This window comes from Anopheles merus, chromosome 3R, assembly GCF_017562075.2.
Source record: "Anopheles merus strain MAF chromosome 3R, AmerM5.1, whole genome shotgun sequence".
In the NCBI taxonomy this organism is placed as follows: domain Eukaryota; kingdom Metazoa; phylum Arthropoda; class Insecta; order Diptera; family Culicidae; genus Anopheles; species Anopheles merus.
The window spans coordinates 26,144,301-26,171,988 of NC_054084.1; the positions used below are offsets into that span (position 1 = coordinate 26,144,301).

The window sequence follows — 27,688 nt, forward strand, 5'->3', positions numbered from 1 at the left end:
GCGAGCGAACTTTCTCTAATCTGATATTTAAGAGTAGGATAGGACAATGTAAAAAGGGGAAAAAACTATAAACTACCTAAAGCCAGTTATCATGTTCGGTTTGTGTTTCAGGCAAAGTTTTGCAAAGTCTCGGCTAGACTCGTTGATAGCAAAAAAGTGTATTGTTGGCACCGGAGTACAGATCTCTCTCTATCTGATTCCGCACATAATCGCACAATAAGTGGTTGAGAAATTATTGTTTTGAATTCTGGGTAAACCCTATGCACTTTTATTTGCTCATGTGAAGCATTTTAAATGAACAATTCGTTAGAAAATATAAGTTAAAATGAAAATGGCGAGCAATTATATTTTACCTCGTGCTAAAATATTAACACACGGTTGCATACCTTTCAGGCGCATTCAAGCAACCGGTGTTGCGTCGTTTTGCCATAAATCAGTCCTTTGCTACGCAACGGACAGGAGGAAAAACATGGCTCTGTAAAACTCGCCTATGTGAAACATAAGCCATTCGCATGCCACACCACATATGCCAAATGGAAAATAACTGTTTACTGTTTACCCAAACTGTCCGTTTGGCCGGTTACTGGTTTGTATTTCCGAGTTATTTTTGTTTTGTAAAATTCAACATCCCTCTGACGATCGCAACACTGTAGCCGGAGAGGATCCATCCTCAAAGGAGAACACTTTTTTGAAATAAAAAATGTATGATAAATATTTCATTCTACCAAACACTCACGGGCACGGACTGCCAGGTTTGTAACGTTTGCTGCAATTTGTTCACTGTTTGCTACGTGCTTTGCGCGCAGGAGCTTTGCGCTAAATATTTTTCACACACTGTTTGCTGATGCGCAAGCATTCACGGGGGTGCGAGGAAAAGGATTGTATTCTGAGCCGGTGCCGTAACATGATACCCCCTTTGTGAGTGGAAGTAAGCAGCAGGAGCAGCAGCAGGAAAAGGAATCGGATAGCATTCGAGGAAGGGTTGTTGTTTCTACAACGAACAAAAAATATATCGTATAAATTCGTGCGTTTCTAACCTGCTTCGGTATTCACCTCGTGACCCAGATGGCGTATCGCGTACAGCAGTAGCAACCCGTACGACAGCTGGAAGCCGGTGGTCAGCACGTGGGCCAGGAATGCGACGCCGCACACGATCCAGCCCCAGCCACCATCCGGGTAGAAGTGCTGCGTCGTCCGACGTCCAGGATTGCATGCAATCAGGCGTTTTCGTTTATATGCCCCCGTCGAACAGTCGGAATGCAGCCCACAGTCGATGTTGATTTTCGCAAAACGGATCATGTATCGGAGGGGAAAAACAGGCGTAAGAAGAAAGGAAAACAGATGAAAATGTATAAAAGCACATTCACGAACAGTCGTCGGATCGGTTTTGCTGCTTGATACAGGCGTGTCTTTGTTTTATTATTATTATTACTGTGACACCGGTGACACCGATTGCGCCGACCCGATGGTGCGTTGATTTTTAAAACACGGAAGAAAGTCAAACGGCATGTCAGTTTAATGCCCGTTCGTACCATCCGGTGCCAGGCAGCCCGGTGCTTACCTGTCGAATTGCGGTCGTATCGACGCCGGCCCGGCGCAGCGCAGGAACATTCCGGTGCAGAGAGTGAAGCTCACGCTCGAGCAGTGCCGGATATGCCGAGTCTTCCTCATCCAGCAGTCGATTGCGATCGTATCCTGGCATGGAAGCGAAAAAGAGAGAAAGAAAAACAAATCAATGCTGTACGGTTTAATCGATATCGATAAAAAAGTGGGGCAATACAAACTGAGGGTATCAAATTTCGATCAAAAATTCATTTACCATGTAGAAAGAGAGCGAGGATGCCGTGGCTCGCACCGAAAGATTAAAGCAAATCGCACCGTACGCACTTTTACGGGCGCGTTACGCTGCTTCAGGAAAACACATGCCAACACGTTGTGTTTGTGTTTTTTTTTCTCTCTCTCGCTCATGGTTTTGAGCATTCTTTGAGTGAGTTATTAATATTCTTTTCACGTCAGTACGGCGAAAAGGGAAAAATGAAAGCTTCCGTAGCCCACTTCAGGGAATAGGATGAAATTTTCATACAATCCCATGTCGCGTGCCTTACAGAGCGTTACGTGGCATGGCGAATATAATTTAGAGAAAAGGCTTGAAAAATGATTTCAATTTTAAAGCGGAAAAGGGATGCTTTAATGTTGAATTGATGCAGCACAACAACAACAAAAAACCTTCGGAAAGCCTTCATATGGGTTTATTTGCTATTTGACATCGTCTTTGTTTTTGTTTTCCTGCATTAAAAAAATAACAAATTCCTCTTGTGTTTGCTTTCTCCCATGCGTACAACACACACCCAACCAGAGAGGGGTGGTTCATGCGGCTGATTAATTGCATCATCACAGCGCAATCAACACGTGCTCGATTGCGGGAAAATTAATCATTCACGTTCGCCGTTTCCGATTAGCGGCCCATTGTGCGGGCAATGCTGGGTGGTTTATTAATCATTCCACCATAATCACCATCACCTCTTCCGATGAGTGGATGTGGTATGAATGTGGCCAGAATAATAAAAAAAAACAGGGCTAGATAACCTTATCAGGACATAATGTGGTATGTGGTATTACCAGCATGCGCGAATGATGGAGAAAGCAGGAAACAAACACGGCAATAATCACGCGTGCTGTGTGTTACATCGTTTTATAATTATTCTCCCATTTGTGTACCATAAATCACAACAAAACATTTGTTTGTATGTTTTTTTCTGGCACCGTTTTTTTAACCTCAAGGGTAAGCAAGGTGAGCTACAAACAGAACATGCAAGCATCCTAAAGGAGTAGAAGCAGGTTTTAATTTTCAGGTACCACTCTCATTTACAGCCCATTGTTGGTCATGGTAGAACAGTGGCTGCCCATATGCATAAGTTATGATGCGAGCAAGGCACTGGCGGTCCAACGTCGGAGATTGGTCATCGGGGTCGAAATGTTGTTGCGGTTGCACCGAACGCACGAAAGCACCTTGGGAAGTTGTAGCATTTTTAAAACCACAATTTACTCCTAAAGTTAGTGGCCGGTACCGGTGTGCTAGTGTGGCTTCCATCCCAAACAAGGAGGAAAAGTTAGTGGCCGTAAACTGTAAGTTGAAAAGTCACAAAAATCACACACACAACCACACATACAAATGAGTGTTTTTATTTATTCTCCTTGTGGTAAAAGTTTGCCCTTTCGGGAGCTTAGTTAGTGGCCTCACCTTTGCCGCAATGTGTTGTGTAATCAAACAACAATTTCCAACGAGCTGGTGGTGGTTGGGTTTCACTGTCAAGCAAGCCGAAAATGAGTACTTTTGCGAAGGGAAGTTCTTAATTAGCAGAACTGGACTGGTGATGTGCAACAACAAAAAAAGGCACAAGAGCTGGATGTAAATGTTTGATGCTTTGTTTGAAACCTTCTTGCAAAATCAGACTTCAAAGGAAGAAACGAGTTTCTAGCTATGTGCATAAATTATTCCCCGTTAGTAATTGCGCTACTGTACTGCTTTGTGCTCTGCTCAAAACAAGCTTATTGCACCACTTTGAAGGGCTTCGATGGTGTGAAAAGAGAGAGAGGAAAAAACTATTAATTTACACTTCACACAAAGTGCCTAAATCAGTGTGTGCCCGCGGCCCGGCCCGGTCTGTTCAGGTTCAACTGTAATTGAAGCGCGCTAGAAGTGCACACAAAGACTAATTTATCATTCCACCAACGTGTTGTGGCATCTCGCGGGCACAAACCTGCAGTATCGCTTCAATTTGCATGAGAGTGCTCGGCGGTTCCTCCATTGCTCCAAAGCCCAAACTCTCCCTCGTTTGGTGTGCGCATATTTTGGAAACCATTTCACCGCACGTGGCCATACACACACACACACACACACACACACACACACACACACATACACACACACACACACACACACACACACACACACACACACACCACACACACACACACACACACACACACACACACACACACACTCACACACACACTCATACTCTCAGTACACATAATTGAGCGCTTTGTTATGAACTCAAACGTCAACGACTGCCGTCGTCGTCGTTGTCATACCGCATCGCGTGCAACTTTATGGATCGTTGGAATTGAAATTGCTCTGCCAGAAAAGCCGGTTAGGGAGGAATCTCCATATTCCGCGCTGCAGATAGGTAAGCGCTCAATGAAATAGCATCCGACTAGAGGCCTCGGTATGAGAACTAGTGTGACACTTGTGCGACTCTTTGTCTTTTTTCGACGGTCCTGGCTGGGCGGGGGAGCCAGGACACCTTCAAATGTGGTGTGAAATATGTCCACACATACTACCACACACGCTGTCTCACATTCCGACTGTGACTGTCTATGATGGGGCATATTTTCGGTGGGTGGTAGCGGTGGCGAACCCAGTAGCCGTGAAATAAACCCATTCCCTTCCCCCAGACCACATAAATTTAATCCAATAGCGCTATATTTACGGCGCCACCGTCACCATTCCGTGAGAGGCGAGCAGTGTCGGGGGACGGCAATTTAAAGCTTTCACCTGGAACGCGAGAGATTGTGCGCGAGCTTTTTCCAAATTTACCCTAACGCCAGTGCGCCGCTTTTGTGCAGCATCTCCGAAAGTGTCCCCGGGGTGGCTCCGCGGGACGAGGGATATTAATTACCGACGCCGTCATTACCGAACGCGCTGCACCGTCAGCAAACGGTCAGCACGGGTGTTTAGGAATTCAAACTCGGTTTGCGCTGGAATCTGTGGGCTTCATGGCACGTGGTGATGTGGGTTTTTTTCGACGCTCAGCCCGATGAGAAATTAGAACATCAACCCTATCATTATCTTCACAATGAATCGGTCTGCACCATCCTCGGCCAGAAAGTGCCCAATGCCAACTGGGCTGTGGAGAGTCGGGAGAATGGATGAAATTCCCGAGCATGACGCGCTGAAGCCGTGCAAGGATTCGTTGGCTCACGATATTATCATTATCTAAGTAGAGCCTCCGGAGAGGGCAGATCCAGTCAAACAATGACAGTATGACGAAGATCTTTTGCTTTAGGATAGTAATGTCAGTACCTTCAATTACTTTGAATGGCTAATGGGGTCTTTGTTAGCACATTGGCACATACACTCACACAGAAAAGCTATTCTTTCAGGCATGTCTTTTGCAACGTTAGTCTCCATTTCCTATCATGTTCTTCAAATATCCTTTATGCGACACAAAATGGTGTGCTGCTATCTGCGCAATATGCTATCCTTCTGTGGTTCCGGGACTGAAAAGAAAACATTCCAAATGAAATACATGTTTGACTGCACAATCACCCTCAGCCGATCCTGTACCGTTTCCATTCAATTGCAAAACCCCTCCCATAGATGGTAAATTTCCCTCCGAGCTAGCTGGGGAGCTATTTGTACGGCATAATAATCCCAGAATGGGCCATCGCTACATTCTCCATCGCTTGGTGGTTTTGGTTTTCATTTCAATAACGGGAAGCAAATTAATTATTCATGAGAGACATCAACATCGTCCTCGGTGCAAACATCAGGACATCGGTCGGCGTGTTGCGTGCTCGTATTCTTTTCTTATGCTTTCTCCTTATAGCTGTGCGTCCAAGACGAACGTCCAATTTAATTTCATTCCTCGCTTTTAATCATATTACGCAAATAAAAGGACTGCAATGCTGAGTTTAGCGATGTCCGTTCGAGCCCGGACAAAAACATTGGACGGCTCTGGGTGTGTTAACTTGAGCTCCGTTAAAACGCAACCTTGTAGACGGATCGGCAGGGAGCTGCTGTTTGACAGGCACAATTTATTGAAGCAAAGCTTCAATAGAGCCTCTCAACGCGGCCCGGACATTCCCCGAAACAAGCAACAAGCGGCAAAAACAGCCTCGGAACGTGTAGTGCAAACAATAAAATACCTACCGGGATACGTTCCGTTGCCCGCACCGGACGCTACCGTTGCCGTAACGCCCGCCGTGTGCAGGTGTCCCGAGCTGGCCGCCATGTGGTTCCGCTCGAGCGTTCCTCCCCCACCCCCGCCGCGGTGCGCACGGGGCAGTGTCCCACTCCCGACCGACCCGCTGCCAAGCGTCCCCGTGCCACTGGCCAGATGGGGATGCGAGCGGTTTAGCGTCGAGTTGGCGGAAGCCATCGAGAACCGACACCGTTGACATCCGTTCCGAACCGGCGGTGGCAGTGGGGGCGGTGCCGGTGGCGGTGACGCCGATAGGGCCGGCGAGTCGGCGTTCGGATCGTCGTCCAGGTCGTCGTCATCGTGTAGCGGATCGTCCGAGCCGAGCCGAGCCGGCTTACCGTCACCGACGAGCCCGAGCATTGCTTCATCCACCTGCGACTCGGCGTGCTGCTGGGAGGGTCGTGTCGCTGTCGTGGCACTGTTGCCGGCCGTCTGCTGGTTGGTCGGTTGGGTCGGAGGCGACGGTATCTGCACACCGACGGCAACGGTGGACGGTGTGCGGGAGCCGTGTGGCAGATGATGGTTGGATGTGTTGCTACGGCAACGGGGCAGTGAGGAGTAGCCGAACGGGTACGGTGGCGGAACGGGCGCGTTGCTGCCGGTGGTCGCAAACGAAACGCTCGGTGCGTTGCGGATCGAGGACCGGCGCCGGTTGAGCGTGGAGGGTGCGGAGGAGTGCAGTGTCTGCGAGGTGGAGTAGAAGTAGCCGAGCGCACTCGACGACAGACAGGTGCAGGTGAGGTTGATGTTGTTGTTGCAGTAGTAGCAATCGTTTTTCTTCGCCGACTGAAACGAGCTGGTGGCGTTGGTGTTGTTGGTGGGCAGCTTCGGTAGGGACTGTTGTGTGTAGGTGTGGTGTTGTGGTTTCTGCTGCTGCTGCTGCTGATGCTGCTGTCGGTAGCTGTAGTGTCATGGAAGTGTCATCGATTGCTGGAGAAACGGGGCAATGCCGGAGCTTGGTCGGCCGGCGAACGGATGGGACGTGGAGGACAGCGATGACTGCTGCGGTAGGTTCGGGTAGCTGCGGTACAGACACTGTGTTCCACTCAAATTAGCTAGTGGTGCCGTCGGTGCCGCCGGATAGTTCGGATACATCTTCACACCCCGCTGCTGGATAGATTAACGGACAGGTTCGGTGCACTGCGGGCGTGAATTTGGATGAACCAGTGGTCTACAGCCAGGTGATGAAGTTGGCCCAACCTACTACGATCTGCGACTACACTCAACAGTTGCGCCCGGCGTTGGACGCGTTTGACAGCTGTATCTCAGAAACACACGATCAGGGCTCAGAAGAACTTTGGAGTAGTACGGGTACGGTAAGCGCACAGCTGCTCTATCACAGACTCAGGCGTCCCACAGACTGCAGACAGCTCGCTGTTGTTGTTGTTGTTGATGATGAAGATGATGCCCACGGTGATACCCTTCGTCAACTCCATGATCCGCTCGAAGTTGCTCGCGCGACTAGTACATTGGCCCGCATGCGGTCAGTCGTCACCTCTTGTCCTGCCCTGCACTGACGGGAGATGGCGCCGGATAACTACCGTCAGGACCTTCAGTCGTTACGACATCCGCCGATGGGTACCATTTGTTGATTCGCGCACCCTAATGCAATGCTGCCATACGATCTTCCCATTTGCATAATGGTGCGCAGTGCTCGCTTGCAGCAAGTTCAATCTAGTAGGGGGTCGGGAAATTCAATCAGCAAGCTGGCGGAGTTATGAGCCGTCTCCTCGTAAGCGTGTTTCGACTGGTCGTGTGTCAATTCTGACGTGGCATGTGGCGCGTGTCTTGTGGTTCTTGTGTTTTTTTTCATTTATTTTTATGCCGCGCTACTGGTACCGAGCTACTTCAGTCTTCAGGCACACAAAAACATACACGCTCGCAGCTAAAGGAGTATCTTACATCTCAGTCTGGTCGTAAAGTCCATCCGTTTTAACGGGGTCTCCTCTTTTGTGGACTCACTTTCTCTCTCTCGATGGGAGGAAGTAAGATGATGTATGACGTGCAGTGTGTAATATTTTGGCACTAAAATTCTATCACAACTTTAGAATCGCTGCAGCGCGCGTTGTACGTCCCCTTCGGTGTTCGGAGCGCGAGACGCCTCAGCCAAAAGCGAGATGATCTGCTGCAACAAGAAGTAATCGAAAGGGGAAAAAGAAACAAGAAGAAAGAAAAACACTTATAAGTGACTGTCGTTTTGTGCAGCTGCGAAGAAAAAAGGTGAATTTTAGATTGTGGAATTGGTCGGTTTGGACACGGACCGGCTTGGCGCACACACACACACATATGGGCAGGGCCGGCAAAAAAAGAAGCAATCTAGTAATTTATGGCAAAATAAATTTTGCTTAATGCGACAGCGACAACGGGAGAACATGGGATTTTGATAATTTAATACACACATCCAGTCGGAACAGGGCGAGATGGGAAGCCACACTGAAGTCAGCAAAACAATGCGCCGAAGCTGGGACAGTAGAAAAGAGACAAAATAAAAGTCACAAGCTCCCGCCCGCGGGGGGGTCTGTCAGGCAATCGCACATCCTGGGGTAGATTCGCCTGGCGACGATGGGTTACGAAATTCGCAAACCATTGCAACGCACCCCACGCCATTTGGTTTGAGTTTCGGGGTCGGGGCCTCTCCCGAACACGCCCGTTAATTTTTATGCTTTGCGCGATGAATATGTCTTTATCAGTTTGTTGCACTAATTTAATGGTGACTTACGATAGGCGCTGCATTTATCATATCGCGGTCGCGGTCGTCGCAAACGAAGGAAACAAGCAATTACGCTCACACTCGATGCGCACGATCGTCCCCGCGCTCGGCGGGGTAATAATCATTAAGAACATAACTTTCCGGTGCCTGTCGCGCTCCCTTTTCTTGTAATCGCAGTCCTTGTGGCACCCTCCTCTTTGTCTCTTAACACCCCATTCGCCTCGTGAGTGTGTGTTGCGAGTGCGATCTCTTCTACAACGATATCGCTTTTTTTTTTTTTTTAATTTAAGCTCACCAATAGCCTCCCGGGCTGAAACGGCTTTTGTTGTTTTTAATGGGCTCAGCTCAATTTGTAATTTATTTGTACGTGTGCAATATGCTGTCACTTATGTGGTGCCGTGTCCGCGAGTGTGTCTGGTGTCTCTGGACACTTGTTTCGACACGATCGCGCACTGTCTCTCGCCCATTGAGCATTAATGAGCCGATAAAGATGTCCGCTTAATGCTCATTCGTTCGATGAGGCTCTGTGCAGTATGACGATTTGCGCCGGTCGATCGCTTGTTCAAGGTGATAAAGTTTTACCAGCACCACAGCGTCCTATCGCCACTGCCCGTTGACCAGCAGTGGAGTGGACACTATGGGAACTGGGACTTTCGTGTCGATAAAATCTTTAACACTCCACTCGGTTCCAACAGGAACAAAAGCGTAGTGTAAAGTTAATCCAACCATGGACGGTTGCGTAGGTCCCTGGCTTGTAATACTACCCCAGGGTATATAGTGTTCGGGTTTTGGTTTCCCGAACGGTGCACTCCCGGCGCACATTACAGCTAAATTGTGCATGAAATTTTTGGATACAAAAACCCATTGCCGAAGCCAAACCAGCCAAATGTAACTGTCACAAGCAGGGGCCGCATTTGAAGGGGCAAGAAGTTTTCTCCTCTCCCGCAGCACAAAAGTAAGAGACTGCTGTGGAGAGTTTTGTTGGAGGAAAGTTTCAGTTTCTTGGCTATTATTAGCATCATTATCTTTCCAGTACGGCTAGCAAATGTGGCTGCTGCTGCTGCTGCTGTTGTGGAAGTACAACCGCCGGCACCGGATTCGGTCCGTCTTATCTGACCGTTGTCTTAATGTGTGTCACTCCATTAGGCGGCAGTTATTAAGCACCAGTACGCTGTGGATCCCTGAGCCAGCAAAATTTCGATTAAAGTTTGTCGTTTTTTTTTTTTTTTGGCGAGGAACTTTTGGTAAAAATGGTAAACATTTGCCGGTTACAGGGTGGGTACAAATTGAATTCTGATATTAAATTTACACCCACAGTTATGTTAGTTTAGAAAGCATTTTACCCCCCCAAGCAGGAATGTTTTGCTTGGAAGAATATAATCAGGTCACAGACAGAGAATGGTTCAAACACACAGAACCAGACACGATCAACCTCCAACCAACCAAGCAGCAGGAGTTTCGTTGTCGAATAGTAATAGTAATAAAAATAATAATAATATAGGGTTTCCCACGAATAATTGGTCAGTTCCCATGATTTTTTGGTGCGTTCCCACGATTTTTTGGTCGTATCCCATAGATTTTTGGTTCGTTCCCATAATTTATTGGTATTTTCCGATTGGATATCAATACAATTGGACCAACAAATTCTGGGAAACGACCAAAAAATCGTGGGAACGCACCAAAAAAATATGGGAACCCACCAAAAAATGATGGGAACCAACCAATAAATCGTGGGAAACCCTGTAATGTTAAAAAATCTTCAACCCAGATCACCTCTGGGCTTCTGGGAATGCGCCCTTTCGTCTATGGTGTGTCTGCCTCCAAAGAGCAGACCCTCCCTCTCGGTGGCGTGCTGGTGGTAAGTTTATTAATTTTCTAATTACATTTTTTAGCCCATGGCCATCATCTCCCACGCGACTCGGTTCCTCGCTATCATCGTTGAGCCCTTTTTGCCTAGGGTTTGAAGTTGCCTGCTAGGCGTGGGCTTTCAATAGCGAATGTTTGGCGAGCTCTTAAAGCTGACCGGGGCGGAAACAATAGGCGCGAGAATCATGTTTACCCGTTAAGCGCACAAGGTGTGCCCCAACCTGTATCGGGTTTGCTATTGAGCTTTCGCAAGCGGCATCAGCCAATCATCGAAAATATCACCCTTGCTTATAATAGACAATAAGGGGTAGTTCAGCCTTCTCTTTCTGGTCCTGAGACACGCCACACGGAAAACAACAGTCTCGTGGTAGAAATTTAATACGCCTTTAATGGTCCAATTATCTTTATGATTTATCGGTGCGATGTGTTTCCGCCGTAATTATGTTTAGCAATGTGTGCGTGTGTGTTTGTGCATGTTTGTGTGGGAAGCGAAACAAAAGCCGAATGACAAGAGTGTGCGGTACTTGCGCAGGAAAGGATGTTTGAATAATCGTCATTGTCACGCGGCACGGTACCGAAGCGGTAGAGTTTTCCGTGTACCATGGCGGCAATGGTGGGTGGTTAAGGATCGTTGTAGCGAAACATTGTTACCACCAACTGAGAAGGGAAATCTCAAGAGAAAGCAGCGCGAATAGCACACAATTTCCAGTTTTCCTTTCCCGCTCACAGCAACCTTCCTCGCGGCAGTGTCTTTTTGTGCACATTCAAGCCATACCATCGCGTACTAACGAGCTGCACTAAAAAGAGTTACGCGTTGCTGTACGCCTGTGGTGCAGCTTTTTTTTTGTTTGGTTGTGTAGTTTGCTTCAAGACTACATAGCAGTATGCAACGGTGACACGATCCTTGGGAGGCGAAGAAGCAAAAAACCCTGGAAACTTTCGCAAGGAACGCTGCGACTAATTTTGTAACCAACTGTCACGGCTTCCTAGAGGGCTACTGTATGCTGTTTAGTAATTTTGTTTCCTCCTTTTCACACCGGCTTGTTACTAGCTATTTTTTCTTTCTCTACTTTCATCCTCATCTCTACCACCGTCAGTATAAAACATAGTTAAGTGTGGAGCTGTTGAAATTTTTGCATTATGTCGCTCACCGCTGCGAGTAGGGCAACCAGGAATAGTAATTCAGCCGTTAATGCATGTAGAAGTTTTAGTTCGCTCTTTTTTCTGTCTGTCTACTGTCAACCAGTTTCAGGATCGGTAGTGTAAATTTATTCTTGAATGTGGCCGTTTTAAAAAATGTAGTAGACATAAGCTGACGTTGAGTGTGCGGATTACAAACAGCGCTTGCAAGGAAAAGGATTAATTAAGTTCCGTAGAAGTAGGCCACAGTGTTGACAGACACAGTCAAGGAACGGTGATAAATGGTTGATTAATGTAATGAGCTTATTATGTTTGAATGATATAAATGTTTCAAAAGGAGTGAAATTCATTCATTTTAAGGAAAAATTACACAATTAACTTGGTGTCTTCAAGTGTCGTTTCTTGATTTTCCAGAAGAAAGTAATAAGAAATTGAAGTTTTCCATACCTAGTTGCGTACTACCGTTTAACCGTTTCCATCACTTATTACGATGGGATAGTCGTCAGTTATCGATGTGTCAGTCACTGAGGTCTCATTTTTCTATAATTTCCCATCAACAACCATGTCCAATTTATCTGTGAACCCACCAGGTTAACCATACTTTTTTTTTCAGTTTCATTAAACTCATAATTAGCGTCGTCAAAAAAGATGTCATAATAAGGAATAAATAATTTGTAACATCAAATGACTTGAAAGTTCGAACAGAAGAAGTTTTATTAAATATTATATTACTGAACAGAGACCAGATATGTTGATATTCATCTTGAAATAATTGAAGTGTTGAAATGTTTTGAAGGATGACTTCTGTTGGCAACTCTCTGTGTCAGATATGTGATATTTACCAGCAACTTTTTGGGGTTTGCTTCATTTTATCATACTGGTATTACATTCGATCTCAATTTTTCGTTCAGATGTATCTAAAATATACCTAGTTTACCGAAGGAAAATAAACCACAATTTTCAAGATATAAGCAGAATAAAAGAAGCCTTCTTTTGGGAAATATCATTTAAAATAATATTTTAAACATTTTCCGCATTTCATCGCAAACTTTACCTTCCCAAAATGTAATCAATTTGTTTGAGATAGAGTGTTAAAAGCATCTCCTACAAGATACTACATCCGATGCACGGAAAACTATCTATCTTTCCTCCGACAACATCATCCCTAAGCTCAGGTGTTATTTAACATGCAAAGCTGCTGTCTTAAATATCCGTTCGTGCAAGGGAATCACTTGTGTCAAGCGAACGCTGCAACCATTGCGCGGAAAAGGATTTCATCACCGAGCAAGAAGTTCGTTGTTTCCAACTACCACTAGCACACCTCACCCAAATTAAGCCGCTTTATGCTCACGAACCAGGCATCTCAACAGCATCGCATGGTTGACGCGAAAAAAAAGGTGAAATAAATTAAGATAGTTCAAGCACCGAGCTTTACGTTTCACTTCAATTCATCTACCACTTACGGTGCCGTCTCGTACACTTTCCACCTCAATTTGTTTGCGGCTGCCTACAGTACCGTGTACGAATCGCGTCCTCGCGTCGTCTAGGATCGTTCAGTAGGATTCCCAGCGTCGAGAGCTTAATTGAATAGTCTTATATCGTTCCACACATCGCACCGCGCCGTGGTAAGGTGCTAGTTGTACGCGAGCAGGTGAAACGAATTCACTTTACACACGCCGTCAGGGCTGGCTCAGTTGGTAAGAATAGCACTAGAAGGCACAAGAGGGCACGGCTTAATTCTTTAGCGAGGCACGTCCCCCAGGTGGAAGATTGTCTCCGGGTTTGATTTATTAATGACATAACTTTCTGCGGTATTGAGCCTCCGCTTCGAGCCACTCCGGTGCGCTGCACGAAAGTGTGCTCCTGCTGCTTTTTTCTATCGAGTGTGAGATTGCTCTTAAGAAGGTCGGGAAAAGGAAAAACATTCCCAGCGCAATAATGAAAGCATTATGGTGGTTCCCGTAGCAAATCACTTTTTTGGAACGACGTGGCAGACTTTTCTCTCGTGAACGGAGCGTTTTTTTGTCCTTTCTTTGTTATAATCTTTCCCCCCCCCCGCAGCGTAAGCTCACTCCATGTAATGGAAAAATGCAATTCCTGAAGGGAAAATATGAAAAATCATTTCACGATTCGCAGAGTGCAGCGACACAGACACATTTTCGCTGAGCTTGGCAGAAAATGATCCGGTACGGTTGGGGGTCGTAAAAAGGGCACTTTCGGGGGTTTGCTTGCGCGGCCATATTAGTGATGCCATCCGGAGCAACAGGAGAGCCTTTCCTCCACCCTTTTGGGCTGCCTCTAAATGCTCTTGGGAGAGCAATGGCAGCATGTCGTAAAAGCTGCCGACACACGACACATTCGACAGTTCTCATGTATTATAATTTTTCACCACATTAAATCACAGTTGTCGTCGTATAATCCTACGACAGCAAACCCCGTCTAACGATGCCCGAACATGGGGCAGTCGCGGGGGAAAAATGACAAAAACGTCTGCCGTCTCAATGGTTGGGCATCTTTCACCCAGTGCCTTTGTGGTGTGGCGTGTGGTGTAACCGTTTTGTTTTCTTTCCGTCCTGCCACAGAAGAAGGAAGGTCAACATTGCCATGAGCAGAGCCCGCTCAGCCCGTTGACACAATGCCTGCTTTCACATTAAGTCGGTGCCGTGAAAGGGAAAACGCGACCGAAAACGCTCACCATAATTTCGCAACTAAAGAGGCTGGGAAGAGGGTCATAAAAATGATTCACCCTTCCGAGAATCAGCACTCGGGAGCTCGGTAGCTCCTGCAGAAACTGCTCCACAAAATGTGTGCACTTACGGTGGTATAAAAATGCAAAAATTGAAAGGATGGCTGAACACGACTCATATCATACGCTTCCTGCAGAGCGTGCTGAATCGATGTGGGAGGTTAATGGTGGCCAAGAACGGTTTTCTGTTTCGCTTCGCAAGGATTCATGTGAAATTATCCCGCAGATTGGGTTGGATTAGGAATGAGTTAAATAAAAAAAAGGGAAACGCAGCATAATGTCTTTTGTTTCGCGTAGCAAAGCATCAGGATGGAGAAGGGTTTCGGTTCTGCATTTGATTAGATTTATTTATCATGTTCTATGAATTGTTAAAGAGTTATACGATGGAAAATAAAGGAGGACCTTTTCATCATTCAAACATTTTGTAAGGCTTTACCATTTTTAATTATAGCACTGTTGCTAAAAAAATTCTTCTCAGCTGACTAATCCAATCAACACGCCGTAAAACTTTGCCTCGTAAGTCAATTTTCACCATATTGATATCGTTCTTTACGCTAATTTGATGCGATAATTACTAGCGTCAAAGGATAGGACAAAGTTTTCACTGCCACCTATCTATAGAAGGATGAAAAATGACTCACACTCCGATGACAGTCAACTCAACGGTTTGCCATTAAGTTCTTTGGAGTTCCTATCCTACCGAAACGGCCATCTTCAGCTTTTATAGTTTGTCAACTAGTTTCTCAAAAACTAATTACCACTAATCGGTTCTTGCGCATATCGTTCTCCCATCAGGCCTGGGCCGGGGATAATCGCTAACCCGATGCGCCCGAAGGACAAGCGATGGATCAGACCGGTCTGATGGCTCGCTCGGCAAAAATATAATCTTTATCGGAATCGATTGCGCTCCACGGGCCGTTCCAGAGCGGGTCGGAAATGGGAGCTAAAGTTTAATTACAGTTTTATAAACGATCAATTACAGTTTTGTATCGGTGATTGAATAGTTTGTAATTAGTTTTGAAGGAAACGGGACACGAAGCTTTGTGGAGACAGTGCATCCGGAGCAATAGATAGCTAGGAATACTGGGATAATCTATACAAAGTTAACAAAACGTGACGGAAATTTGATGATTTAGCTGTTTGTTTCTTGGTTTAAATTGTATTTCTTCGAATTTAATTAGTGGTAGGAATTGATTTACTAATAGGAATAAATTTTTCCTTCCAGAAGTGTCATAATATCGTAAATTGTACCCCGTTTGCCTTAGATTAACAAAGTTCAACAGTCGCTTTTAATAACATCCTTACAATATCCTTTTTTTAATGTAAATACCTCCCCTTTGAATTAAACCACTCTCAATCTCAAATTACAAAACTGAATACTTCTAAGGAACTTGCTACAGGCTGGCTATTGGAAACACACAAAAAATGCGCCCAAACATTCTATCCCGCCCCCAACAGGAACCTGACCCGGTATGAAACGGGCCACTCATCTTGACATTAATTTGCGGGCTTCCGCTTTGCTATCTTAATCTCAATCTTTGGCGAAACTTTTTCATGTACCATTAAAACTTTAACAACTTCACTTCCCCTCGACTGAGTCCATTCGATCCTCCTTAAAGCTGGCTGGTTTGCGGTTTCCTGCGAAAGCTGAACTCTGCTTTCGACATTGTTGTTTGTGTTAATTTTTTTTTTCAGGGTACTTTTTGTGTGCGTGCAAAATTTTTCCGATTATGAAAAGGAAACCCCTAAAAGCGACCCTCGCCTTAAAGCGAACTCTCATCGCGCCCTCAGCCCAACCGTGGGTAAATTGAATTTTTTCGCACTAATCTCCATTCTTATTACTTCCGGGACTGATGCGCCAAAATCGACACTTTTGAGGCTTACGTAAAGCGACGTCGCCGGTACTCAACCAGAATGAGGTCGACGGTACAAGAAAGAAGTTGTTACAACGGCGATACCAACTTGAGCTACAGCCGCATCAAACTGCCCCGGTAGCGCGGAAATGCTGCGAACCGCGACACGAGCATCTGCTTTCATGCAATGTGGAAACTTTGGCATGAATGTTTCAAACATTCATTCAATCACCTTCGCTACCTCGGACCTGCCCCGGCAATGGCGAGGTTTATGAATGGTTTGAATGAAAAGCGAAAAAAAAATCCGATCTCAATTTGTGGCGTGAACCGGAAACAGGAAAAAAAACTTTCCGCAAAGTAAGGAGTGCACAAGTGTTGCTGACCAAGCGTCAAGAGCGAAAGCGTCCTGCAATAATAGAAGGTAGCTGTGGTTTCGCTTGGAAAACGAAAGCTCAAGAGAAAATGCAACAAATTATTAACAATTGCTTCAACATTTCATATTCTCTTCTTCTCCTGGTGTCCAAACTTTTTTTCGAGAATAAAAAATTCATTTTAATACGAATTATTAAAACAAAGTTTAGCATCAAGGACGATGACTGATAATTTGTCGATGTTATACAATATCCCATAAATAACCACATTTTCGCTTCCTGATTTTATCTTCTCTTTTCTGCCCAAACTTCCCTATCTCCATAAATGGACTGACCAAAGCAATAAAGTGTGAATAAAATTCGCCTCGATAAAACCAAAACTCCGACCACCTACTGGCAATCAGGCAAACCATGAGGGCAATTCGGCCAGGCAGTTTTAATTAGTTCATGAGGTTTTGTTTCCATATCCTGCCGTGAGCCGTGGGCAGAAGTTTACCAAAAAAAAAAAAAACAAATTTTGCGCTAATGAAGTTATTACCGATCGGAGGCTTCCGCGTACGGCCGCGTTTACTGCCCGACCGCTGGTCACGAAGCTTAACAATAAAAACCTTAACGAAGATAAAAGAAAAGCCGCATCGGAGCTTAATGAGACGTTACGGGGATTGAGCTCCAGGCTTGAGGGGACGGGAACAGTGGCACAGGCAAATGTGCGGGAAAAACAAATAAATATTGGTATTCGTGGTCGGATTTTGGATTCCAATCATCCGGACGACCGATAAGATTCGTTGATCTTGATGGCGGTGTGTATGTGGGTGGGTATTGAAGCACACGTGCACGTGGCCAGGGTATTGAAATAGGCATTTGCCGTCCGGCAACGGTCGAAAAGATTGGGCAGCAGACAGCGATACGGCATGGCAGAAGGTTAAATGCGATTAACGCTGTGATGGATGTAATTGATTTCGTTGGATTGAGCGCATGGAATGGTGGATGCTTTGGTGAATTTTAATTATTTACTTAACCATCGGAAGACGACCTTTCGCTGGAAGCGACTAGTGAAACATTTTTTCCTTGCATTTATGAAATTTTTGTAACATTTTTCTAGGAATATTGAACATATTCATTCATAAAATTATATGGGTATAATTAATATATTTTATTTTTAAGTAGCACACTTTAAGTTTACCCTTTGTTGGAAAGATAATACAAAAAGAAACATCCCAATCATGTGCAATCAAGTGCTACCAATAAGATAATAAGATTGCCCAATCTGCGTATGATATTTTTGTGACATTTTGATAGCCCTGAAGCTTTTATTTCACTTCATTGCATGTCTGATTGTATCGCCCGTTTTTGGCAACGACAAAAGCGAACCATCCCCGCCCCAGGTGTGCAATTAATCGCACAATTTATCACCGACTCAATCAGTCCTCGTACTAAGGATCATTAAAGAGCATCGCGCACCAAAGGGGATGAGGGAAAAATGCATGCGTTGCCCAACAGCATATATTTGATCCATTTTAATTCCCTCAAGTGGCGTCGATTGATGATATACTGCCCGCCGAAATGAAGTGACCTCGCTAAATTAAGCGCCTACCCTTCTATACCACTCCTATTTGGCTTAATGGCTCTTCTTTCGGCCATGGTACCAAGAAAGAAAAGTGCATAAAAAAGCGAACAATGTATGTCTCGGAACGGTCACTTTAGTAGAGTAGAGAGAAGCGAGTAGAGAGTAGAGAAGCGGAGAACTTTAACCATCGCCAGCCTGCAACATTAACCAAACCAGGAGGTGTAACTTGTTAATTTGTGAAAAGGTTCTTAAACTGGACTATGCCATTTCGCACGCAGGCTGCATGCAGGCGCACTGCGTCCGGCAACATGGTCGTAAAAACCGAGCACAGGCAACACTTAACAAGCGTTTAATGAAACCTATTCCGTGTAATTTCATTAAAAGCTGGCTTCCCGTGCGGGTTTCATTTTGTGCCAAACTGCCAATCGAACGGCACACGAGTCGGGCTAGCGGATTGAACAAACCATTTGCACTTTCGAAGCAATGTACCAGTAGGACGATGATTTGCACTTGAGTTGTGTTTTTTTGCATTCTCCTGAAGCTGGTTTGGAATGCATTGAAAGGAATTGGTATTGCTTTATCAGCGGGAAAAATTGCTCCCCAAAAGAAAGAATGCAGCTGTTGTGCTGATGTTCATACTCTTCGTAATGTCTTGACGGACGCTCAGTTGAACGAGTTATGGTACAATTGGCTAACTCAATAGCAAATAAATTAATAATAAAAAAAAAACTCTCCATAATATTCCATAAAATTATTATTCCATTGTGGGTTAAACACAACTCGATTGCTATTTTATTTACTCTCAATAAATAACTTTTTTCCTTGTTGTATAAAAGGGAAACACAATACAGCAGCGATGCTTTTGAATTATAGAACGACAAACCAATAGCATCAGGAAACAGAAGCGCAGCACAAAGGAAAGGAAGCACTGCGAAAGCACAAGACCCACCATGGAATGCAACGATTGCGAGCGATCCGGGCACAATGCACAGGTGAAAATTGTTAGCCGGAAATATCTTTCACTGCGTTTCGCAAATCCTACCCCAGGTGAGAAAGCAGCAAACCGAGCGAATGTCACCAAGATCGTGTGCAAAAAGTGCTGGCTGCAGTTGCAGTTAGCTGGCAGGAAGGCATGCCTTCACTTCCCGGGAGGATGTGTGAACGAGCATGCACGGGGGTTATCGTTATTGCGCTTTTCCGCGATGCTGACGCCAGTGAATGCACGAACCGAACCGGAGGCGAGGTGGTACTTTTGTTCCATTATTTGCAGCGGCTTTTATGCTTGCGTTTGGTGAAGAGAAAGAGAGAGAGAGAGAGAGAGAGAGAGAGAGGGAGAGAGAGAGAGAGAGAGAGAGAGAGAGAGAGAGAGAGAGAAAGCAAGAAGGACGGAAGTGTCTCGAGATTTTTAGAATGTCAATCATGCTAACGGGCTGAACATATTTTCTTCCCATTAAAATATATTTGTGACAGGAATGAAATTCAAAACAAGGTGCTCATTCGCTTCTAAAGCATCCCTCTTAGAAGCTCTGCTTGTCCGGTTCTTGTCCTGTATTAAATACTGCTTCAATATTCTACACCTTCCTCTACCAGCAAAAGATAAATGGCGACCCATTCACATGCTATTTAACTTAATCGAAGCAGCAATTATGTCAGTCAGCACGGACTGGCACTCTGGGATCGTGCAGAACCGAAAGCAGAGCAGCACAACCTGATTTCACTTTTTATGATGCCACTTATCGAGAGAATGGACCGAACGGAACAAAAAGCTCTGCTCCAACAGGTCTACCCTGCAGTGTGCTGATGAAATCCTAGCTACTCAGGTTTACTCTACTGGTGCTTCGGCTGCAGGGGATTAAGCACCCGCACATAGGGAAACGAAAAAGGAAGAAAACAGCAGCCAAAGCTAAAACACTCACACTCATACACCCATACCAGTCTAAATACAATCGTAAAAAAACGGAAACTACACGCTTCAACAACTATTGAGGAAATTATCCGTTTAATGATCCAATTCAAACTGCAATGCTGGCACGGTTCAAAGCTTCGTCTAGGTTTTATCCATCCAGCGGCAACCTAGCCCGCTTTATCGATCTGATAACAGCTCTATGCTGTTCTGTAGGGGGTCGAGGGGGCAAGGTTGGAGGTGTGAATGCGTTGGTACACATCGAAAGGATTTACGGTTGAAGATAACATTGTTTCATTCGATGTGGAGCATGTCGATTACCTTGGATTGCTTCACAAGGAGCGTAAAAAACGGACATAATCAAGATGTTTTCCCCGGTGCGAGCGTGCCTCATGCGAGAAGGTGCTGGTTTTGCAGTAAGTGTTTCCGGCGCTGGGGTGTTTAAAGGAGTGTTCTTTGTCTCGTAAAAAACGACACGTATTAAACACATCTTCAAGTGTACTACAATGTGTACAGGTTGAATTAACATGGTCTTAAAAACGAATACCATGGATATATTGTATCTAGTGGTTTGTTTTTCTTTCTAGCTTCTTCTTCTTCTTCTTTGGCTCAACAACCGTTGTCGGTCAAGGCCTGCCTATACCAATTGTAAGGTTGGCTTTCAGTGACTTATGGATTATCCCCCATAGCAGGATAGTCAGTCCTTCGTATGGCGGCACGCTCTATTTGGGGCTTGCACCCATGACGGGCATGTTGTTAAGTCGTACGTGTTGACGACTGTACCATGAGACCGGTTTAGACGGCATTATCACGGAAAATTTAATCACACAAAAGTCCTTTTTATCAAAATTCAAGTTAAAGTCCTTTCCTCTGATCCTTCCATCCTAAGTTCTTTATTAATCTTCATTTTCAGAACTCCTATTTTTATCTTCTCTCTCCGAACGGGGCTTTATTCGTTTTAAAGCATCGAGTGGAAGCTGTTTTTTGGGTTGGTTTAATTTTATTTTTTCCTTCTCGTTCTCTGGTTATAAAGCCGCTAATCAACATGAATAATATTCTTATGATATAACTGTGAAGTATACTACAACTTAAAAGTATAAATTAAAGCTAGGCTTTTAAATTAGTATTAAATTCACATCAGAACGATTTCCCACTCACCAAGGTCTAAAACAAAGGTACTAGTAGATCTTAGTGATCTGCTGAAGTGGCAACTAGCCATACCATCACCATATTGCTTAAACGTGCAGTGTTGTAATGTTTCTAGTTGCAAATTTCATCACTGTTAAAACAACCAGCAGCCTACAGCTACCATTCAAGAGCCAAACAAGCACTGTGATGAAGCTTACGGAGACTTTTTATTTCCACCTCCAAAGCCCAAATTGTAGCGCCTACGCGCAAAAGGGTTCATCTTTCGCGCGTACATCCTTGCGCCATGCCAGCTTTCTAATGGAGCGTGCTCGATGACACGGAACGTGTCCTACCATACTGATGCATTATAGACGCACAAAAAAACTCACGTGCGCAAAAAAAGAGCAACCCTTGCGAGCGTGAAAAGCTTTACTGCGTTACAAACGCAACATGCTGCTGCACGTCCGTCAGTGGCGGAAAGTGCTAGATCTATTGCTCACCGTTATCCACGGCCTGGTACGGTGGTACGCTCAATCGTTGAACGCTGTTGCCCTTTTTGTTAGCCTCCATTCAGGCGCATCGAAAGGGTTAAACATAAAAAGGGATGGCCACACACAAACGTATGGGAATAGCTGGAAAAAAAACCCCGGGTTACATAAAATCAACCAGGAAGTTGTCGCCCCTCTTCACTGTCGGAGCATTGCTGCTGTTCATAGTTCACACACAGGCACACACACACACGTATGCACGAGATCCGTTTGAGCTTTGAACTTCAATCCCATTGGGTGATGGGCAGAATATGGTTGCAGCAAAAGGGCAAACAATCCTGTGATGGGCATCGGGTAATGCCTACTGCGGTCGTCCTGTGGGCATCCCGTTCGGTGTTGCGGCTCCGCTGGTCGTTTGCATACGAACTGGGCGGCTTTCATCCTGCCCGGTGGGGGTTCTTGCCGCCGGCGTGAAAACAACATTTTTCAATTTCCATTCGAGTTCCGGATGGGCGTCCAGAATACACCTGTGGACCTTTTTTATTTTGAAATGCGCTTACATTACCCGAATTCAGAGTTACAATTGCAAGATGTACAGACAAAAGGGATAAACAGAAAGTGAAGAGGAGGCAAGCTACCAATGTTATTTCCACCGTTTTTCGTAATAATAATTTTTCGATTTACGGTGCTTTAACATCATCCGTTTTATTCGATGCAGTACACGCTCATTATATTGATTTTTCCCATACAACATGAGCGCCTCTCTTTGCCATCGGTGACTCAGCGCTGAAACTTGTCTTCATAAAATCACTGTCGGAACTTTGTCATACAGTAGCTACCACCGCCATCTACTCTAATTACAAAAGCCTTCTATGTGTCTCTTCCTCGACAAAAGACACATCGCAGTACCGATAAGTTACTCGTTGGACGTTAGTCATAATTAAATTTGAGTTAGTCCTTTCTATGAACCCACGGCTCATCACTGCTGGTGGAAATTAATTTCCCCTCTCGCGTTGTTTGCGCAAAATTTACGCAAACACTGTGTCAAATTAAGCTTCCTGCCCGAATGTGTTGCACTGCGGATGTTCTCCAGCATGCGGTTAAATAACTCAAACATTTCACTGGAAGTATTCGAGTATGTTGCCATCAGGAAGAAGAAACATGTGACACATGGAATTGACTTCTGTAAACGTTGATTCTTGTACATTTGTTGGTGAGAGTTTTAGCAGAAATTGTGCAAATTTTCCTAATTATTTTGTTTGGCAATAAACTGTATCTTCTCTGTTTCCCTCTCCAGAGATTATTTTTTATCTGCTTCTTTCTTTGCATCACTGAGATAATGTCCCATCTACAGTATCAAAATAAATAATATTATTTATCCATCCTACCAGCTTGACCACCGAAAGCCAGTCTCGCGGCGGCATTAAAGCTTGAGTGGAGTATTTTTATTGAACACAGGATCGCTGAACTTGAGCTACATTTAACGATATGGAACAATAAAACAACCAGTTTATGTGATTCGATCGCTCGAAATGAAATGTGTTCCCGTGCGATGGCCCAACAGTACGCGGTGAACATTTCGGCAACCCTGAAAGCAGGCACAGATATTCGGTGGTAAATATCATTCGACCGTTCCGTTCTGTAAATGCCCCAACATTATTATAAAGTTTGTTGACGTTGCCACTCGCCCATTTGCAGGCCCGTTCGCTCGGGGCAGCTCCACTCTCCACGGAAACAAGTTAAACTTTATATTGTGAAGCGATGGGCAATCCAAATTTCGGCGAATGAAAACCATCATCATCATCGTCCTCGTCATCTGAAGAGGGGCGAAAGGTTCGAAATTCCCGCACATCCGAACAAGCGAGACGAGATAAGCAAGTGGGTTGGATGGTGGAGGCGACTGTTTTTAAACAACGGAACACTCATATAAGGCTTATGAGCTTGGATTTATAATGAAGAGCAATCTACCGTTTTGCGTCTTTTCTAAATTGCTTCTTAACAAGCGGACGGTTGTGCCACTCGAAGCAACAACGAAAAAAGCGCAACTGAGAGATCAAAAAACGGTACAATCCACCACCGAATCCTGACCCCGACACGCTGATGGGTAAGTGACGAGATTTGAGTTCGGTTTTGGGACGGTTGTTCGGTTTACAGCACCAGCAGTCCAGACAAACCGGGCCGGCCAACCAGTTACCAAGGTGCAATAATAAACACGCGCGTTTGAACGGCGGGGATAAATCCGATGGCTCCGATGGTTCGTTTCAGAGGCTCATAAAAATATGTGCCCGCATATAAAAACCGTCTTCCCGCGGTCATGGATGGACCGAAAAATTTAATGAAAAACCTTTTAAACCACGCCGTGCACGATTGAGTCCGCGCCCTGGTAAACACGTTTCCAATATAAATTTTATTGCTCGGCTCGGGCTGCTGCAGCCCCGATACGATCTGTTGTAGCCATAATGACTGACTTATCGTATGCTCTGGACAGCCTGGCAGTTTGAGGTTTAAGTTTGTGTGTGCTTCCGGAAGACAGCTACAACCACGGCAAAAAACTTTTTCACAAGCGTTGGCGTATTTGTAGCGATTGAAATCCTTTCCCAATTCGATTTTTGGTCACCTGTTCTGCCATGCACCATGGTGCATTGCAGGTGAGACTTGCTTTATTTTATTACCTTCCACGTCCGTCCCAGCCAATAGCGGTGAATCTTGATCAAATTATTTGGCAAGCGGCGAAATTGGCTTGCTTGCCATGATGCAGCTGGCGAATAACCCGTTCGTGATCCGTTGTTTGAGATCACTCTCGATCACGGAATAAAACGGCATACTCTCGGGTATGCCAACGCAGCGATGCACCTTTCGCCTTTAACCTTACACCTTGGGGTGGCGCGTTGGGGAGGTTGCATTTAACGGTTTATTAAATTTGCGCGACACCCTTACGGTTATCGTCGTGATCGGTCATCGATCGGTGTTTGGCACGATCGCGCAACGCCTCCTGTGCGCGCTTATGGCAATCGAGTGGGATGCGAACGTAGAATTATGAGTTTTTTGTGTGTTTGTGTCTGTGTAATATGAAGGCTTACACTGCTTCCTCGTCGTCTGCATCATCATCATCATCATCATCATCATCATCATTATCGTCATGATCATAAGCATAAGCGGCACATCGTAAACTGCATATTTGGACGTGCCCTAAGGGGCGGTTTGAATTGTTTCTGTACACCGGTGGGAACGATATGCATAACAGTGGAAACGCATTCGAGAAAACGTTCAGCATTGAATGTTGTGAGTGTATATTCTTGAGTGTGTTTTATGTATATTAATTATTAGAATTACATCTTTAGGTTGATTTCGATTTCAATAAGTATTAACTTGATAACAGAAAGTAAATTTTAAAAGTTTCATTTATTTTTGACCATATGCTCGACTGAAAGTTTTGAGTTGTAAAAGGTTTCTGCAAAATGCAAAGGCATCAAGTTTAACAAGTTTTATGTTTTCAATCAAAACAATAATTTTTCGTTGGTCAAATTGCTCCATTTAAACTCTGTCGTTAAATGGATGGATCGGAAGGACTGAATTTGGTATTCAAAATTGCAGGTAGAATGTTTATCTTTTACCATTTATATTAAAAAGGTCTCGTTGAAAACGTTAATCCACTGTAAACATTTTGTAAATCCTCCCCTCCAACAGCTCCAACAACCATTGTCAAGCAAGCAGTCAATAAAACAAACTTCTCACCCAGCATTCCCTCAAACTCATCGGACACCATGCACACCTTCCAAAACTCAATTCGTTTGATGCTGGAACGGGTGGCAAAAGTTGAGCTTGCCAAACTTTCCCTACCCAGACAAGTGGTGCGGTGATAACCGTTTGGTAAACATTTTGGACACCTTCCACAAAAACAGTTCATCCAACCCCTTGCTGCCGTAGTACATGCTGGAAGGCATGGAATGGTTCGGTGCATAAAATCACGCCCTCGGTGCCCTAATTGCAAGGCACGGGACTCGAAGGGACACATTCCGTGCGAGTAGAACGAGCAGCAGTTTGGGGAATTGTAATGAAGCGGTGGCGTTTGAACTCGGCGTGGAAGAAGAAGGAGAACTCAGCCCGAAAAAAGGGTCAAGGACTACGTTAAAGTAAAAGCATTGGTCCCAGGGCGCTGCAGAGCGTAGAGCCACTGGTGCACAAACACAAACGCACACACGAAAGCATTTTAAAGTGTAAAGTTAAGCCTTTGGTGCTAATAAAAGCTGTCACTTGCGAAACCAAAACGTCGCATATTTTTTGTGTGTGAAGTGTACTCTCTTGGAAGGAAAATGCCGCAGCGAGATCGATTTTTTATGCTTACAAAAGTTTAAAATCATTTAGTTATTGTTTGAAAAAAAAAACAAAAAGCTTCTGAGCATGTGAATGTGAACACACAAATTTATTATTAATTACAGCTGCCCAAAGTTTTTCAATTTCCCGTCCTGATTCTAATCGTGCTGTTGATGGAGAAGCAAACGGCATTGTGTTACAGTTTTTTTTTATTATTGCGCTCTGTAAATCCTGTATCCAATCAAGAATGGCACTTCAATTTATGCTCTTTACGCGTACAGTTATACAAACACGACCCCGCACGCACATACACATTTGCTAGGGGCAGGTGTGTTTTTCTACCGAACCGAGACGAAATTGAAATTCTCCACGTTAATCGAGTGGAATAAATTCGCAGAACAGCGTTTTCATTAGAGAAAAGGGGTTCCAAGCCGGGGAAAACGTACAAAAGCGAGGGTGTTCCCGGTTTTTGCTATTGCGCTTTCACTATGCCCAGCACCATTACTTACGGCTAACCCGACCCGATGCCCCGTTTCATAAATTCTTGCCTCGCATTACCACCTCCAATGATTGCAATTCCGATTTAACCTGCCGTAGTACGGCTTCGCTACTACAGCAGAGTTTTCTTTGCCTGCATTTTTTCTCGAGTTTTCTCAGAGGAAAATACGACCGCGGGAGAACGATTCACATTAGCCTCTCGCTCTACTAAGCGGTAATGAATCTGTTAGCAGTGAGCTACCTTCTTTCGTTTCTTGTTCTGATGAGCTTGTGTTATTTTTTTCTTTCTTACCTGTATCGCCACAATTAAAACCTTTCCTGCTAACATTCTCGTCCGTTGCGCCCTAATTCCTTCCCCTTTTTCCTTCCAATACTGATTTTCTCACCTCGTCCGCGGTGCCCCAAGCAGCAAGCAGCATCAAAAAACCCGCCAACAAGCGTAAATACGCTCAACGGCGTGCGCGTAATGCGGTGCGATGAAAATTAATTATTTGTAAATGGCACTAGAGCTGTTCGTGGCCGCGCGAACCTACCGCGCTTTGCACCAGCGACGGAGTGGATTCGTCTATTTTCTCCACGCAGATGGCACCGGTAGCTCACCGCGGTACCGTTGTCGCAACGAGTACCGTCATCATCGGTTCGTCTCCATGATTGATGAATGCAGTGACACTTTGGGATGAAAGTTTTAGCGACTATGAAATGTGCTTTGATTAGTGTGCTTAAATGGGGTGGGCAGTGGCAGAGAAAAACCAGAGCGAAATGGAAGATTTTAGGGAATTTTAGTGCGTTCGTATGTACTAGGAGATTACTGAAAATATAGCTGGCATTAATTAGGGAAAAAGTATAAAATGAAGATGTAATAAAAGGTATTTTAATTAGTTTAAAAGTGATCAAGCTTTTCTAACGTTTTTTATTTGAAATTGTTAAACTTAAAAATTCAGTTCAGTAAGTTTTAATAGTTATATTTGCAAATATGCCTTATTTCAACATCAAGCCAAGCGAAACTAGAAGAGCTTCTTTTATTTTTTAATTAAGAAGAATCCAATATTCAACGAATTTCACCAACTTTTGTTTTTGATTTAAAAGATCGTGCTTAAAACTGAAACATTCTATTTTA

General features: G+C 44.7%; 1 protein-coding gene across 12 annotated transcripts in view; it reads right to left on the bottom strand.

Annotated features, from left to right (window-relative positions):
• The window catches only part of LOC121596256, a 55,962-nt gene that overhangs the window by 23,279 nt on the left and 4,995 nt on the right, over positions 1-27,688 (bottom strand). For 11 of the 12 annotated variants that reach the window (XM_041921038.1, XM_041921034.1, XM_041921037.1 and 8 more), the window contains exons 3-5: positions 5,936-8,112; positions 1,562-1,695; positions 1,038-1,185 (exon numbers count right to left, since the gene is read on the bottom strand). In XM_041921038.1, the coding sequence (XP_041776972.1) occupies positions 1,038-1,185; positions 1,562-1,695; positions 5,936-6,347 (694 nt within the window). In that variant the 5' untranslated portion in view covers positions 6,348-8,112. The remainder of the gene's footprint in view (positions 1-1,037; positions 1,186-1,561; positions 1,696-5,935; positions 8,113-27,688) is intronic. The other variant, XM_041921029.1, reaches the window with a different exon arrangement.